This window comes from Micromys minutus, assembly GCF_963924665.1.
Source record: "Micromys minutus genome assembly, chromosome: 2".
Classification (NCBI taxonomy): Eukaryota; Metazoa; Chordata; class Mammalia; order Rodentia; family Muridae; genus Micromys; species Micromys minutus.
The window spans coordinates 20,036,231-20,053,890 of NC_137971.1; the positions used below are offsets into that span (position 1 = coordinate 20,036,231).

Below are 17,660 nucleotides of genomic sequence, written 5' to 3' on the forward strand. Positions count from 1 at the left end.
TTGTGACTTTCAATATGTTTTTCTCCTTGAGATCATGGGCTTTCCACAGAAAGGGCCTCTTACCTTGGGAAGACCGATCGAAAGACACAAGTAATTCGAGTTCGTGCCTCTGGGTCTTGCCCTCAGTGAAGACCTGACTCAATTCCTCCAGGTCCGTAAAGGGCACCAACCTGATGCCAGCTGCCATCTAGCGGCGGGATAGGGCTAAGGCGCCTTTGTCCCCCGGGCGCCTACAGGTTGCCAGGTAACGGGAGCCGCGCGCCGCTAAGGAGGAGAGCGCCGCACGAAGGACGCGCCGGGTCGTAACAACACGGCCTTCCATTGGCTGAAGAGCGCTCGGCTCCCTCCTGAGCCAATGCGCAGATGGCAGCTGATGACGTCAAACGCGACTCCTCTTCCCCGGGTTCCTGTCGCACCGTTCTGCAGCCTGTCTGCCTTATGTGCACTCCGCGGCTGCACCTACTGCTGGTGGTGTTCCTGATGCTTTCTGATACTGCCCGGCCGCAGCCCTCCTCCACAGCCCGGGCTCTGCCCACCTCCTGGGGCCTGGGACCAGTGACGCCCGAAGTGCCAACTACAGCTCCTCCGGACTCATCTGAGAGTCCTACTCCCTGGACGCTATCAGTGCCCGAGAACGCAACAACCGACCCCTTCCCAGGTGATGCGGCGGGAAACGGGATGGAAATACTGACTTCTCAGATCTAAAATTGTGTAGACAAATTGCCTTGCCATGTAGCTGGCAGTGGGGCTGTCCGCTCGGGAAAACTTTGGGGAGCTTCATCTCGCGTTACTTCTTGCACTTACAGCCTTACCTATCTGTGTCTGTGACTTAACTCCCGGCACCTGCGATTTAAACTGCTGCTGTGACAAGGACTGCGATCTTCTCCATCCCAGAACAGTCTTTTCCTTCTGCCTTCCTGGTAGTGTAAGGTGAGCTGGGGGGTTCTGGCTGGGAAGTAAGTGAGTTTCCCACCCCCAGTTTCCCCGTAGGATGTTCCCTTGGGCTTTCCTGGTTGCACCTCTGCCCACACCCTTGTTGGCATCAGACACTGACCGGGTAGGGCCCCTTCCCTAACCGTACTCCATACCTGTCCTCTGTATCTTCATCTTTCCTTGCAGATCTTCAAGTTGGGTATGTGTGGACAACTCTCTTATCTTCAGGAGCAACTCCCCGTTTCCTTCCAGAGTTTTCACAGACTCCAGTGGAATTGCACAGTTTTGTGTTCGTGTGAACAACTGTGAGTAGAAACAAGTTGGCTTTGGCATCTCCCCCCCCCCCTTTTTTTTCTAATCCTTTTGCTCACCCCTCTTATCACCACCTTCTTCCTTTCAGTAGGTAGAGGACATTGGTAATTTCAGAAACCTCCAGTGACTCCCCACCACCTTTAAAATACTGATCAGCACCTTTAGCCTGGCAATCAGCATTGATTGATTGATATCGTTTGCAAGCTTTTCTCTAATGATTTTATACTGCTCTTTTATTTTGGACAAATTTATGTTCCTTGTCCTCGAGCTATGCCTTAAATTTTTCCTAGGTTTTATTTGCTTTTTCTCCTTGATTCAAGTGGCCCTCTTTCTCCTTGGATTGTGAACATCTTAGCTTCCCTAAGAATCTCCTGTCATCTGCCCAAGTGAGCCCATCCTCGGAAGTTCTGAGACACTCGTCGTCCTAAGTCATTCCTTCAGAATTTGTAGAGTTCCTTGTATGTGAATATAATGTCAGTTTATGTGAATGTAATGACTAGCCCCTTAAAAGGACAAACTGTGGGGCTAGAGAGATGGCTCAGCACTTAAGAGCACTGGCTATTCTTCCAAAGGACCCAGGTTCAGTTCCCAGTACCTACATGGCAGCTCACAACTTGCTGCAACTCCAGCTCCCGGGGATCTGACATGCTCACACAGACACAAATACAAGCAAAACACCAGTGCACATAAAATAAAAATAAATCGTTTTTTAGAAAAGGGCAAGCTATATATTTATCCACAGTGGATAAAATGTCTTGATAATGCTCATTAGAGGGGGAGAGCTCTTCCTACTCTACAGCATGGTGGAGTGGGTAAACTGCAAACCAGAAAGTAGGGTTTTGGAGATCTGTGCCTGGTTTTGCTACCGTCCTCTGAGGTCCTTCCAAGTCCCTTGCCCCAGAGGATCCAAGTTTCCTAATGGGGTTTGATGAGATGGTCTGTGGGTCTTTTCACATCCGGGTATATCAGAGTGTAACTGCCTTTGAACTGTTGGCTGGTGCTGTGTCATGTGTGACGGTGGACACTAACAAGAACATTTCATATCTATATGAACTCATATATGAGTAATATACATCTGTGTGTGTGTGTGTGTGTGTGTGTGTAGCCTTGGCTCATGTGTCTTGTCTGCATTACGTCCTTACCACGACTTCAGCCGATACACCTGTACTGAAGTGAGGGGGGCAGTGGCAACTTGGTCTTCCTGAGAGAAGCGATGAAAAGAATCCATAGCTATTGACTCTCTGACCTCCTCTCCTCTCTCCAGTTCACTTTAACTTTGGCTTACAGAGGTAACAGTCACTGGATTTGATAGGAGGTAAATAGCCGTTCTGTGCAGTTTCTGGAGGAAGCTGCAGAGCCTCAGCTCCTGGAGATGAAGGGCAGGATAGGTGGTGGACAGACCAGGTGTCAGCACACCTGTTCCCAGCACACCTGTGCTCAGCACACCTGTTCCCAGCACACCTGTGCTCAGCACACCTGTGCCCAGCACACCTGTGCCCAGCACACCTGTGCCTGAGCAGTGCCTTCCGTAAAAATTTCACTTATTGGGCTGGAGAGATGCTCAGTGGTTAAGAGCACTGGTTGTTCTTCCAGAGGTCCTGAGTTCAATTCCCAGCAACCACATGGTGGCTCACAACCATCTGTAATGGGATCTGATGCCCTCTTCTGGTGTGTCTGACAGCAAAGTGTACTCACATAAATAAAATAAATCTTTTAAAAAACATTCACTTATTTATAGTAGGGGGTGGAGTCAGCTCACACATGCATGTGACATGAACACATGCCACAACACATTCGAGGAGATGGAAGGACAGCTTGTGAGAATCAGTTCTCCTCCTCTCCCAGTACGTAGGTCCCAGGGATAAATTCGGGTCATTGTCCATCTTAGTGGCGATTGCCTTGACCACCTGAACTCTTACAGTTCTTTCTTAAACTCCGATGTTCATGTGTGTGAGTTGTGTTCAAAGGTTGTTTCTTATGTCAGATACTTAAAAAGAAATGTTTTTAATCTAAATCTCTGTTCTTTTTTTAAAAAAAAAAAATTTAGCAAAATCAAACTATTTCCAGAAGCTCCAAACAGTGAATGCAACCAACTTCCAGGCCCTGGCTTCAGAGTTTGGAGGCCAGTTTTTCCCTTCGGCATTGAAAACCCAGGCGTCAGGACCATTCTATAGGGTGAGCCTGGGGAAGGGTATGGGATAGGCTGCTTTTCCTGACAGTACAGTTGGCCGTGTAACTTTGTGGTACCCTCCTACGACGAGGTAAACCATTCTCATCGGAACTATCTAGTTAGCCTTTGTTTCTGCTTCCTTTCCCTGGGCTGTTGAGTCTAACATTCACAGCGAGTGACTTTGTCCTCTATTTTATTCAGGCTGGAGATCCCATCCTGATCTACTACCCAGACCTGTCTGTCGTGAGCTTACTGAGGCAGCCTGCAGCGGTGGGAGCCGGGGGACTTTGTGCAGAGAGCAATCCTGCAGGTAGGTCCAGGACAGGAACGCACCAGGCTTTGGCTTTTTTTTTTTTTTTTTTTGGAAATAGGCTTTGTCACATACCACTGCTGTCTTCCCTCTTTGTGTCGTAAGGTTTCCTAGAGAGCAGAAGCACAACGTGTGCTCGTTTCTTCAGGGACCTGGCCAGTAGCTGCACCTCGGAGCCAGCCCTGGATGTTGTGTCTTACTCTAACTTCAGAGTCCTGAAGGTAGGTCGTTCCTCTCTGCCCAGCCTACGGACTCGCCTCACTCACATGACTCAACCTCACTGTGAAGTTCATGTGTCACTCACTGTTGTGTGCTGTAGAAAATCCCTACACTGGAGCTTACAATTCTGAAGAGAAGACCTCGTCACCATCCTGTTGACTTGACAGTGAAGGGACAGTGAAAGTCCCCTGTTTTGCCCAGGTTCTTGCTTTTTGAGCAAGCTCTGTCTGGGTGTGTGGCTTTCAGTCTAGCCAGCTCCACTCTGATATTTAGTGAGAGGAGAGTCAGGGGAGAGAGCAGAGGCCACTCTAGAATTTCCATCTTCCCCTTCCCCTACCGAAGTCTGTTTGGAGTGATAAGTGGAAACCCCTGTTGATCTTATGAAAGGCAAATACACCCTCATGTTTCCAATCTTCGTCTTTCCTAGGTTCCGAGAGGTATGACTGATCTTCAGAACATGAAGGTATGATGCTGTTCATCAGGAAAACCAGGACCTGGCTGCTGTCTGTCTGAGGCCATTCCATTCTAAATTATAACAGTGGAGAATGTGGCTGTTTTGTGCCACAGTCCAGCCGGGCTCTAGAAATAGCTGCACATGAAGTAAAGATTAGAGACATGTTGGCAAGTCTAGAAAACCCCTGAGCTCAGGCAAGCTAAATGCTGCATTTGGAATGGGTGTCCTTAAGTCTTTCCATATAACAGCTGGCATATGAATGTCTGTGAGGGAAATACGGGATCTTTACATCTGATTGGCTGTGGCCCTTGCTTCCTATCCGTTAGAACCAGTGTTCCGTGAAGCTTGTCCTGAGATGTGCTGATTCCGAATGACCTGAATTTAAGTTGTCTGGCACTGGAAGGAGAGGAATATGGGATAGACGAGGGGAAAGAAAGACGGTCGTTTTAGCATAATGCAGAACCAGAATGCATTTCTCTGGCTACAAGAGAAAAGGTTATCTTTTATTGCTGTTGATTTGCTTTTCTCTCTTACCAGTTCCAGGTTCCGGTAACACTCGCCTCACAAACCAGCCCTCCTCTCTTGGCTGGCAACACATGTCAGAATATTGTTTCCCAGGTATGGAAACTCAAATTCTAGACTGGTGCGTACTGGTCAATATCACCAGTGGGGGTAGAGCAGTGGTTCTCAACCTTCCTAATACAGCTCCTCATGGTGTGGTGACCCCCAAGCATAAAACTATTTTGGTGCTACCTCCTGACTCTAATTGTGCTGATATGAATCGTAATATAAATATCTGTGTTTTCCAGTGGTCTTAGGTGTGACCCCTTAGGTGACAACGTGGTTTCGACCCACAGGTTGAGAACCACTCAGCTACACTCACTGCTGGATGTGTGTCCGGGGTTGAGCCTGTCACTTTTTGTCCCCACCGTGTTTTCAATCGTGTCCGTCACTATTGTCCTCCGGTGTTTTTGGTTCAGACTCCTCCTTTGTACACACAGTCCTGTGCTGGCTCTCACTGACTTTTCATCTGCTGCCACAGCGTCAGCAAAGTCTGAGATTAGTCAACTGTAATTTTCTGTTACAATCAATGAAGACGTGTAAAGGAATAAGAATTATCTTAAAGTATTACCTTGAAGTATCCCTTCTGTCCTCAGTATCTCTATTTCTCTTCAGACACTTAAGGGCCTAGTAACCCAGGTTTCCATTCCGTGCTTACCCCTGCCCAGTTCCGCTCAAACTCTCTCAGTAAGCACACCTCTTCTGTGAACTTTTCCTGTGAGCCATATTTGGTCTCTACTTCACACGCAAATGCACTACCAAGCCATCTTTATCCTTATGTGCTATTGTTTTTTATCTGTTCTGATTGCTATGTGTGTCTCTTGCATGCAGTTAAAACACAGAGTCTTTCATACTAACCACAATAAACCCACAAGTTTGGTTGATGGATTCTCCTTTTGTTTTTCAGGTCGTCTACGAGATAGAGACCAATGGGACCTTTGGCATTCAGAAAGTCTCTGTCAGCTTCAGGCAGACCAACCTGACTGTCAGGCCAGGTGTCTCCTTACAGCAGGACTTCATCGTTCACTTCAGGGTCAGCAGCCTTCTCCCTGAATCTTAGAAAGCACTTTGCAGAGCTAGTATCTACACTGCAAATGTCTGTCTGTCTGTCTGAGCACCTCTCTTTCTCCTACAGAATTATCTTTAATAAAACTCCCCACTCCATAGAAAAGAAATTATCTATTTCTGTAATGCAGTGTGAAACAGAATCCGAATATTAAGGCCTACTTCAGTCTTACTTAAGGTCTCCACATTCGCTGTTCCCTAATTTAACCAGAGTCACAGATACTCAGTACATGTGTATCATTAGCATTTTCTCTGATGCTCTGTTTGGATCTAACCAAAACAGTACTGAATTTGTTAAAGATGCTGTGTTCTGTCAGCAGCACACCAACGTTCTTTTACCCTGCTTTTTCACTTTGAAACATTTATAGTTGTATTTCCCAGTGGCCTCTGTTTGGTGGTCTTCACTACTGTTCTCTGTCTGCCTTTCTTCTGCCTCTTTGCTCCTTTAAAACCAAGCAGAGTCCTCTCCAAGTCTGTGACCAGCCAGGCTCTGTGTCTCTCACGGTCCTGTTACTGATTAAAATCCAATTTAGATTTAGATTCCTCTGGATTCTGCCAGGCCACATGCACACTGCATGACATCAGTATCAGTGTTTGAGAAATCGCGTCAAGGGATCCTTAGTGGATCCTTGGCTTCAATCCTTAGCAGAACTAGCATGTAGTGAATTTCAGCGTTCAGATAGCTCAGGATGAGGGGGAGAGCACTCACCTAGCATGTGCAAGACCCTAAATTCAATCCCTAGTACTCCCCCCCCCCAAAAAAATGACAAACAGATCACTCCAGATTTATGTTAGAGGGAAGAGGGGATGGTGGAGTTTATGCTGTAGTGTAGTGGAGGAAAGCTTGCTCAGTGCAGCTCTTGGCTTGCCTGTTAGGAGGGGAGACCGGGGTCCAGTGGGGAAGTGTGTCCACACAGTAACTGTCTTCTTCCATCCGCAGGCATTCCAGCAGAGAAAGGCTGCTTTTCCTGCTGCTCCGAGAAGTGGGAATCCTGGCTACATCCCTGGGAAGCCACTCTTGGTGCTGACTGGTGACTTAGGTCACTCGGTATCTTTTTGGGGGACTGGGTGGACTATTGCAGCCTGACAAGGAAGGTTGCTGACCTTCTGGGTTTTCCAGTTGTCAGGGTTCTGAGGGCTTCGGTAGCACGTCCTGTACCAAAGCATAGTATGTTCTTAAAAGGTTGATGGCAGAGGCTTTATATCTCAGACAGCTAATGGTGAAAATCATACCGATGCTCACTTATTTTCATGCGACACTCATATGCTAATATGTGGCTGATGAGTTTAGAAAGACAGTATTTGTCCAGTTTTTTAACTAGTAGAGAAAATGTGTGACTGAACTGACGGGATGCTAGGAAGACACAAACAGTGCTTCAGGCAGGGTGAAAGCATCCATTTCCCAGCCCTGCCCACGTCCCATTTCTGTTACATCGCCTTGACCATCGCTTTGGCATCGCAGATGACCCTGTTGCAGAGCGAGGGTAACGGGCTTTGCTCTGCTAAGAGACACGAAGTACAGTTTGGAGTGAACACAGTATCTGGGTGCCAGTTAAGGTAATTGTCTGCCTCAGAGCGCTTCCCGCCATTTTGTTTCTGTTTATAGGGACCTTGTAGACGCTTTACTACTTAACACTGCATTTTAGAGAAAGGTGTCTTTGCATCTGTGGAGTCCCTGCTAAGCTTCTTCCCTCCAGCCCCTGTCACAGTATTCATTTTATGTCTGAACACTAGTACGGTGTCACTACCTGCTAGTTTTGAAGTCCAGCCTTCACGATGTTTACTTTCAGACCCAAAGAGGTGAACTGCAGCCACTTGCAGGAGGAGATTTACCAGACTCTTCATGGAAGGCCCAGACCAGAGCGCGTCGCCATCTTTGGTAATGCTGACCCAGCCCAGAAAGGAGCGTGGACCAGGATTCTCAGCAGGAACTGCAGTGTTACCGTAAGGAAGGAAGCCACCTCTGACTGGTGACTCGTTTTCCACCTTTGCAATTATGACTAGCAAGGCAAAAAGCAGTCTTGATTCTGTCTGTATTTATCACATCAAGAAGAATGTAAGAAACGGTGCCCATCAGGTGTCCATATTTCAGGCTACACCCCCGTCTAATCTATTTCCCTTACTTTAAAATAAACTTGAGGATAATCTGGAACAGTTCTCAACCTGTGGGTTGTGACCCCTTCGGGAGTTGAACAACCCTTTCATGGGGGGTTACCTCAGACCACTGTTTACATTATAATTCATAATGGTAGCAAAATTACAGTTATGAAGCAGCAACAAAAATAATTTCACCCTTGCCAGGTAATTGAATTGGATTCAGTTCTGAGTACCACCAAATAAAGATCACATTTCACATTTACTGAAAGGGTATTAAGGGTTCAAAAATTGAAGTCACCTAGGATGTATCTTCCTACATCTTGCGATTACTTCTCTTAGGGCACTGCTTTAACAATGCCATGTTTCTGTTAGAATGGTTTACGTAGCTCCCTGACGCCTTCAAAACGGACTTAAAATCTCACCCCAACCCTGTGTCTTAGGTAAATTGTCATTACTTCTATGTTCAAATCCTTTTACTAAATTCCAGTTGTCTGCCCAACGCCAGGGCTTTCACATCCGTAGGAGACACTTTGTAGCTGTCGCTTAGTGAGTGTTTCTCCGTGGCAACGTGCTGTTCTAACCGTGTGCCTTTTTGGAAGTTTTATTTTTAATTAACATAACCATATATTTGTATGGACGGTGTGTGAAATCTCAGTATATCCATGCACTGTTTAGTGATGTGTGAAATCTCAGTATATCCATGCACTATTTAGTGATGTGTGAAATCTCAGTATATTCCTGCACTATTTAGTGTTCATTTCTATTTCCTTGTTGTTCCATTCAGAGGCTGCTAGCTTCTCTTTTCTATTTTGTTTCTTTCAGTGCTGGGAATTAAACTTCTAGATTCTGCATAAAATATGCAGTTATTTAAACTGTGGTTGCCCTGCTGTGCTGTGAGCAATGAGTTATTTAAAACTGTCCAACTGCATCTTGGTACTGACTTTGTCCCCTTACTTTCTGTGTGCACCACCCCACCTTTAATAAGTCTCCAGTAGCCACATAGAATTCTACTCTTCTGTGTTGAGATCAGCGTTTTTCTCCTCGAAGTGGTTGTGCACACCTTTGATCCCAGCACTCAGGAGGCAGAAGTTGTCAGGTCTCTGTGAATTTGGGGCTAGCCTTGTCTACAGAGTGAGTTCCAAGACAGCCAGGGCTGCACAGAGAAATCCTGTCTTGGAAAATCAAATAGAATGCAGTATTCACCGTGTTCACCCATTTTACTGCAGATATAAGAGTTCTGCTTTCTTTCTTCTATGAGTGAGTGAATCATTGTGTGGATACTACATTTTCCTCAGCCTTTTATCCCTCAATAGGACCCTCAGTGAAGAGCCTGTGTTGGTTGTTGTGAGTGGCAGTGCAGCTATCTCTTTGACAGAGGAGTTCATTTTCAATGAGTGTGTGTGTGTGTTTGTGTGCCCAAGAGTAGAATAGCTAGACCAGATGGATGTTAGTGTATCTTTAGTTTTCAGAAGACTCTTCATCTGGTTGTTTATTTTTAAATACAACTTTTTAAAGATTAAGAGCATTTATATGGCCTGGGTTTGCACTTTCTCTACTTTCTCTAAGCCTTGTGGGCCTCTGTATTATTACCATGGGCGCCTGTACATGTGCAAATACAGAGAGAGAGAGAGAGAGAGAGAGGGAGGGAGGGAGGGAGGGAGGGAGGGAGGGAGGGAGAGAGAGAGAGAGAGGGAGGGAAAGAGAGAGGCATACACATCCACATTCATAAAAATAAATCTTTTAGAAACAGCAGAAACAGTGACAGCTGAGTTTGCTTGTTTGCTTCTTTTTGGTCTACAGGCAGATAACTGCACTTCCTGCTGTTTGATACCAGTGTCCCTGGAGGTCCAGGTGTTGTGGGCACACATAGGACTTCAGTCCAACCCACAGGCTCACGTGGCAGGAGCCCGATTCCTGTACCAATGCAAGTCTGTGCAGGTAAGCCATGTTCCTCCCAGCCGTTTATGACCAGGGTGTTGTTAAGCTTCTGAGAGCCAGTGCCTGTTACCAGTCAGTGTTTCTTTAGAGTGAGTCTTCAGAATCCATTTTTTAGGTCTGTCTTTTCAGCATGCTTATGAAAATTAGGATTTTGTCATAGTGAATAGAATTATAATCTATCCTTCTCCAGCCCCCCTGGAGATTTCAGATTGTTTTAAATAACCCTACTGTAATTAGTAATCTGACCACAGAAAACATCTACGCACGTGTGCTCACTGCAGCAGTCACTCAACTAATAATGTCTGGAATCTGTGCATTGTGATTACGTTACTGGTGTAGTTACCAATTCTTGCTTCTGTGGTCTCCATTAAATAAATGCTTTCATCTGGAGTAAACATATGTCTCCTGTTTATAGCATGCTGTAAGACACACTTAGCATCTGGCTTGTTTGAGAGTGTAATCTTTGTCGTTAGAGGTTCAAAAACATAGCATTTTTACCTAGATATGCTGAGGTGAAGTGGTTTATGTGTAAACTGGTATGCTATTAATTTTTAGTGAATATTAAAACATTGTAATTTCTGTTTGCTGCAGTATATTTGCTTTCCAGGAAGTTAACAGGGAGCTGCATTTAGGTCTGGCATAACATACTTTTATTCTCCCAAGCATCAGGGTTGGGCAGCTTTGGTTGCGTGTGCCTATCAGGGCTGACACTGTCATCAGGAGTTTCACTGGGAGCTTCCTGTTCTCTGCCTGGATGGATGTGTTTCTGTACGACTCATGTGTCAGCTACAGAGCCTGTGCTGAATCCCCTGACAAATAGAGTTCTCTTGTCACGGGGCTATTTTTTGTGTTTATTCTTTTCCAAAGTGTCTGCTCCTCTAGGCATCACAGCCACCAAGTGCCTGTTTTCTTCTAGATCTTTTCCCTCTTGCCTTTTTCTGGTAGTTTGCTTTGCCTACGACACTATCCAGTCATTCTGTCTGCGTGATGGATGTGGGTGATAGAGTGTCAGCTGTGTTTGATCATGAGCAGCTGGAGAAGCATCAGCTAAGCCAGTGGTGAGATTGCAAAGGGACCCCAGAAGAACGGGGGCATTGTACCTCTGGCTCCTGTTTTGACACTGGCTGGATAACAGTTATCAGCCAGAACTCTCTGACCTAAATAATAATGCCCATTGATTTTATTGTTTATAAATTATAAATCAAATGAGGCATTAAAACCCAACAAAAAGACATTTAAGGAAGAAATAAATAAAAGAAAAACCAGAGCAGAGGGAAGTGCTCACAACATAGTGTTCTTTCATGTAAAATAATGAACCTGTGTCTCAGTATGGGTTACACTCTGACCAGAGATATATCTGCGCTAGAGGGAGTAGCTGCAAACACATCCCAGAGGAAGCATCCCAGCTCTTTAATAATAGTTTCATTTGTAAAGACTTGACGGAGAACACGGCAGTTTAAAGGCTGACTTGGGAAAAAGAATGACTTAGATGCAGTAAGTTGCAGTATTGCAAAGGATGTAGATCCCGCTATAAAAGCCAAAGCAAGCGGACGAAACTCCTGTTGATAGTTAGTAAATCTTGTGTTGAAGAAAGGATGTTGCCGAGCTGTAGACTGAAGTAGAGCAAAGAAACTCAAACCTCAGGAAGTGCTGATGGTTTCCAAAGCAAACGTCATAAAATACTATCTTGTAAACGAGAAACAAGCGGAGCCAACCTCACAGAACAGAACTGAACTATAGGAAGAAGAAATGTGCTTCTGTGGCCGAGCCATTGTTATCTCAACAAAAGGACTGGGATGAGCAGAGGGTGAGGAAATTAATTGTTTTAATGACTCACACACCGCACAATGAGTCTCCACCTTTGCCTGTGCGTAACCTAATCCCGAAACGTTAGACTTCAAAATTCCAATCTAACACACTGAACATAACTGAAAAGCCTTGTTCTCCACGTGGTAATAAACTTTTCTCAAATGGGTTCGTTCGGTATTAGTCATTGACCAGGTAAAGCACAGGTCCATCCCTCAGAACCGAACAGTCTGCTGGACTTCGTGCAATTGTGAAGACTTGTCCTGGTTTTAATTGGAGTATAATAATTGTACATATTTATGGGATGCAGCATGGGATTTTGATAGAAGATGTTTGATTAAATAAGAGTAGTTAGCATTACCACCTCATATATGACCTTCATTTCCTTTGTAAACCCTGCCCCCACCCACATTTCTCTTAGATTATTGCCTTTCCATTTCAGTGAAAAGGGACTTTCTGATCTGTTTCATGGACGGACTGTTTTGAAGACATCTTGAAAGTCCAGTCAAGTAGCATCTCTCATGAGAGCATGTCCTGTGTGCAGCTAAAAGGACAGCTGTTTAGACAGCTTATTATATGTGGCTTCTTAGCAACCGAAATGCCACCAAGGACTGAAAACTATATTATTGTTGAGTAGACACAGGTGTCACAGTTACTTTTTCTGAGCTGATCATTTCCTAGTATATTTATGGTTTAAAATATTATTCTGTACTATATATATATATATATGTGATTGACATGTTTATTAAAAATGAAAGATAAACATTTTTAAAAGGGAATCAGACAAATAGACATTAAAATATCAGTTTGGGCCCCAGGAAATGGTTCAGTCAGTTAATGGCACCTGCCACCAAACCTGATGACTTGAGTTTGATCTCTGGGACCCACATGAAGGAAGGACAGAAGTGACTCCCACAAGTCGTCCTCTAATAAATACACAGATACACACACTGATAAATAGATACACAAACACACACAGACACACACACATGCTGCATGCATTCAGGGAACAAGAATAAAAAACTAAATGTTATAGAAACTAAAGAATTAGTTTTGTTACTGTTGAGCACTTACAGACCCCTTTCCTAACCGCTGCTCTGTGCCGTGGCCTTCCAGGACAACTAGACAATTAAAAGCTCGACTTCCTCCCGAAGGCTGAAATGAGTCTGAGCAGCACATAACCTGAGACCCTAACCGACACTAAGCCTGGAACTGAAAATTAACTCACTGTTCCATTTCCCATCCCGATGTATTTCTGAGCATCCTGACCAGCTCACAGGCATTCTTTAAAAAGGACTTTCGGTGATGTCACGTTATTCGTTAGTATACCTCATTTTCATTTTAAAGTTCCTAGGGACAGAATTAAAGTCCTAACCAAAAAAGCCCTATCAGTTAAGTTCCAAAGAAAATTTGTTGCTTTTTCTTAAGTGTCCAGTGTTAAGCATGCTCCAATTCTCCTTGTTCAGTTAGTCATAGCTAGCTTACAGTGTCTGGCTGGACTCTTGTTTTCTGTGGGCCACGTCAGCCAGAGCAGGCTGTCCGTGGATGAATGTAGCTGAGCATCTCAGTTCCACGCCAAAGCTATGGTGACTATTTTACAAAAGATACCTGAAAATAGCTTGTATTACCTCAGCATTAATCCATGCCATTTCAAAACCAGAAATCAGTCATTCCAGGTAAAAATTACATTTTGAAGTCCGGTATCTGATGTTTTAAAAATCCACAGCAGGTGCTGGAGGCTCAGTGATGAAAGCACTGGAATCTTTTCCTGAGGGTCCCCATGGCAGCTCCAACTGTCAATAACAACAGTTGTAGAGGACCAACACCATTTTCTAGCCTTCCTGGATAGCAGGTGTGCACATGCATGCAAATTTGTACACACGTGAGTGCGCATGCACACGCATGTGCGTGCAGACACACAGAGTACACAAATATATGTATAGGCAAAAAATTCATGGATGTAGGAATAAACAAATCTTTTAAAACACAAATAGACAGACAGATAAATGAATTCCAGAAAACAGTAGGTCTGTGCCTCAGAGTGATGCACGGGAACAGGACAGCTTCATTCCAGGTTATATGAGATAATTATGTACTATCGAATTAGAATCAAGGTTTGCTTGGTTAGCACAGGGTCAGAGCCAAGGAATTCATCTCAGGAACATGAGAGCTGCATCTAGAAGTCCTGTTTCTGAGATTAGATTTGGAGTCAGCTGACCTGGTTGTTTCTCCTGGGAGCATCCCTTCTGCTTGACTTGAATCTTTAAAATCTAAGAGTGTGTGAACTACTAATCTGATAATCGAGGTAAGGTCCCCCAACCCCCAATTCTGTGTCTATGGATTGTTTCAGAGCTGCTAAGCATTGCCAGCAATGGTCTGGCCTTCTACTACCAAGCTGCTCCCTAGTTGGAGACAGTGAAAGTCTCTTTTGAGATGGGGTCTTCTTTAGCCCAGACTGGCCTCAGATTTGCTATGGTCAAGGGTGACCTTAAACTCCTGATCTCCCTGTCTCTGTCCTCCAAGGACATGTGTGGTAGGCTCTGAGAATGAGGCTTCAGTTATACCCATTCAAGTTATAGAGTCACAGCTGTTGTTGGAAATTTGTTTGCCTGTATCTCACACAATAACTACATGCAGCCATTCAAGATGTATCTTGCTTGGGTCAGTGTTTTTAGTCCAAAGAAATTAATGCAGCTGGAGACTCCACGAAACTACCAAGAACTCACTTATCCTTGACTCTCTTCCTATAGGAGCACCAGAGAGGAGCAGAAGTATCTTTGACGACTCTTGTGAACTTTGTGGACATTACTCAGAAGCCAGAGCTGCCAAGGGACCAACCAAGAGCAGACTGGAAACTGCCGTTCGATTTCTTCTTTCCCTTCAAAGCAGCATTGAGCAATGCAACCAGTGTCCAGAAAGACTCAGCTTCTCTGGTCCTCATCCTGTGTGTCTTTCTACTTGGACTTCTCAGCTCACAGACCTAGTGAAGAAAGAAAATAATCAGGTTTTATTTTTCCCTATGGGAAACTAAAGACAGCCTACTTATCTTGGCTAAACAGGTCCTGGCTTACTCGTGATTACAGGAGGGAGTTTAGGGAAACAGAACCTAACAAAAGGATTTTTTTCTTTCTGTTTTCTCATTATGTAGCCTTGGTTGGCCTAGAACTCCCAATGCAGACCAGGCTGGTCTCAAATGCACAGAGACCCTGCCTCTGCCTACAAAGTGCTAGGATTAAAGGCATTTGCCATCATGCCCAGCCAGGAATCTTTATAAATCGAAGATGGTGCTCTAGAAAAGCGATGACAAATATTCCATCATCATAGCTCTCTTCTTCGGGCTCCTCGGACCTCCAGGTACACACGGCGTTCTCTGCTTCTAAAGCTGTGCAGGCTGAGAGCCTCCATCTCTTGACGCTGCATTTTCCCTCTAATAAGTGTTTGCAGGATCTGTCCAGGCGCTCACGGCCACATACTCCTGCCATCACCCAGCGTGAGCTCAGAATGGCCGGCCCCTGCATTAGCGCTGACAGTTAAGCCAGGAAACTGCTGGCTCTGTATTTTGTCTGGCTCTTTTGCCAAAGTATAGCCACACCCTTCGCCCAGACCTGAGTTGGAAAAGTAGTTCTTTCTATTCATTTTCCAAAATGAATGGAGTCTCATCTTCCTTTCTCTCTAGCAAATGACCCCACCAGTCCTTTCTGTCCTTCCCTGCTTGGTAGTGTGGGGTAATAAAAGTGACTGAGAACAAGTCTAGTAGTGTGGCAGAAGTTGAAGCATTTTTACATGTATGAGGCTTAAAGGGGAATAGGGACTCTCATAAAATATGCAGTACTATTTGAATCAGGGGACTTGTCTTCTTTTCTGAGGAAATACTCCCTTTGAGTCCAATTTTATGCCCATAACTTCTGTTTGAAGTCTTTTTCTTTAAGGATAAGACTTTAGTAGCTCACACAGAGCCCCAACTATCTGGCCAATCCACAGAAGTAGCATGCACAGAGAGACTTTTTGAGCTCATTTCTCCTTGAATGGAAACAAATTAGTTAAGAATTATAGTAGAAAACTTAAAGACTCATGCTGTCCTTTTAATTAAGGCAAGGTTTTGATGGAAGAAATGACATTAAGTCTAATTATTTTAAACACTAAGCCCTGGAATGAGGCAGTAAATATAGTGAGTTAAGATGCAGAAGAATAACTCCAGTGAAACGTGTGAAACGTGCAATTCTAAGGCACCACCCGCCTCTGAGTGACGTGTGCCACTGGAGCCAGACTCAGTGTGGCTTACATTCTTGATGGGTGAGCTTTATAGTCAGGTTGGCACATACGTCAGAAATCTGCTGGCCTGGGAAAGTGAATGGAGGGGGAAGGGACCTGAGATCCTGGGACAACCCGAGGCAAGGCCCAGGTATTCCCATGGATTACAGTGATCACAGGGAAAATACTGAGGGGATTAAGCAGTGATGGACGCTTGCTTTGTGGGAATTCGAAAGCCAGGCAGAAAAGGTTGGAGGTTATTAATGCTCTGAAACCCAAATTGTTTTCGTTTGGCTAGTTTGGTTTTGGTTTTTGAGACAGGGTTTCTCTGGATAGCCCTGGCTGTCCTGGAACTTGATTTGTAGACCAGGCTGACTTGAACTCATGGAGATCTGCTTGCCTCTACCTCTCGAGTACTGGGATTAAAAGCATGTACCGCCACCACCCAGCTCCCAAATTGTCTTTTAATGAAAACAGTCACGATCCTGCCTCAGGAGCAGAAGAAAATGCTGATGATATATTCCATCTCCAACTGCTTTATCATTTTGTTCCATTCCAGAGTCCTTAGCAAGTAGCCAGTGTCTCTGAAAAGGGAAAGTTCTTACGTCAGTGACTACCAAGCCCAGAGCTCCTGCACAGGGCAGTCAGGATCATGGGAAGTCGGCAGCATAGTTCTCAACAGATTCCATTACACAGATGGTACCTAGTAAACAGCCTGGGCTCCCAGTCCCAGTCACTCCGGCCACTAGGTATTAGAAGACATAAGGCCTTAAAGTTTGGTCTTAAGGGTTAATAACCCTATGTGACAATGTCTTTTAAGTTGTAGGCCAGCTGACACCCAGTCCACTTGGAGCCAACTACAAGTTCTTTCCAGAGTCTGTCCCTCTTCCTCTCTTCTCCTTTGTGTAGACACTTACTCCCACTGAAGCTATGAAACTTCTGTCTTTAAACTTTCTGTCTAAAATGCAATTTTCTTTCAGATGTATTTAGTTTGAGTTTTTTGCTTACATGTCCATCTTTGTGAACCATTATTGGGAGCTGGGAATTGGACCTAGGTCCTCTATAAGAACAAGTGCTCATAAGCCACTGAGCCACCTCTCCAGCCCCTAAATCTAGACAGCCTTTGATAATGCACACAATTCAGCACTGGGGAAATGGTTTCATTGGTAAAATGTTTGCCATGCAAGAATAGGACAGCTGTGTAGATTCCCAGAATTCAGTATAAAAGAAGAAGAAAAAAAAAAAAAAAGCCTGGTGAACATGGTAGCCTACCTAAAATCCCTGTGAGGCAGAAACAAATCCCTGGACTAATCAGGCTAGCTCTACTAGTCAATCAAAACAGCTTCAGGCTCCATTGAGAGACTCTGGCTCAGTGAATGAAGAAGTGATGAAGGAGATGCTGGGTTAGCCTCAGGCATAGACACATGTACACATTCATATGTAGACATGTTCCCTCTTACATGTACATACACTGAATACATATACCAAAAATGAATATTGTACAAGTCAGTATAGTTGCAGCGATCACCACCGACTCCACCTCT

At 44.7% G+C, this 17,660-nt stretch overlaps 1 protein-coding gene across 1 annotated transcript; it reads left to right on the top strand.

Annotated features, from left to right (window-relative positions):
* Positions 1-438: 438 nt before the first annotated feature.
* TCTN3 (tectonic family member 3) lies at positions 439-15,846 on the top strand (the record flags this gene model as incomplete). Its single annotated transcript, XM_080911369.1, has 14 exons — positions 439-658; positions 807-930; positions 1,120-1,238; positions 3,293-3,420; positions 3,617-3,725; positions 3,831-3,946; positions 4,372-4,407; positions 4,936-5,016; positions 5,867-5,992; positions 6,965-7,072; positions 7,487-7,581; positions 7,815-7,968; positions 9,922-10,059; positions 14,616-15,846. The coding sequence occupies 14 exons, from the start codon at positions 439-441 to the stop codon at positions 14,847-14,849; spliced, it is 1,788 nt and encodes a 595-aa protein (XP_080767495.1). The 3' UTR covers positions 14,850-15,846.
* Between the last annotated feature and the right edge of the window lie 1,814 nt (positions 15,847-17,660).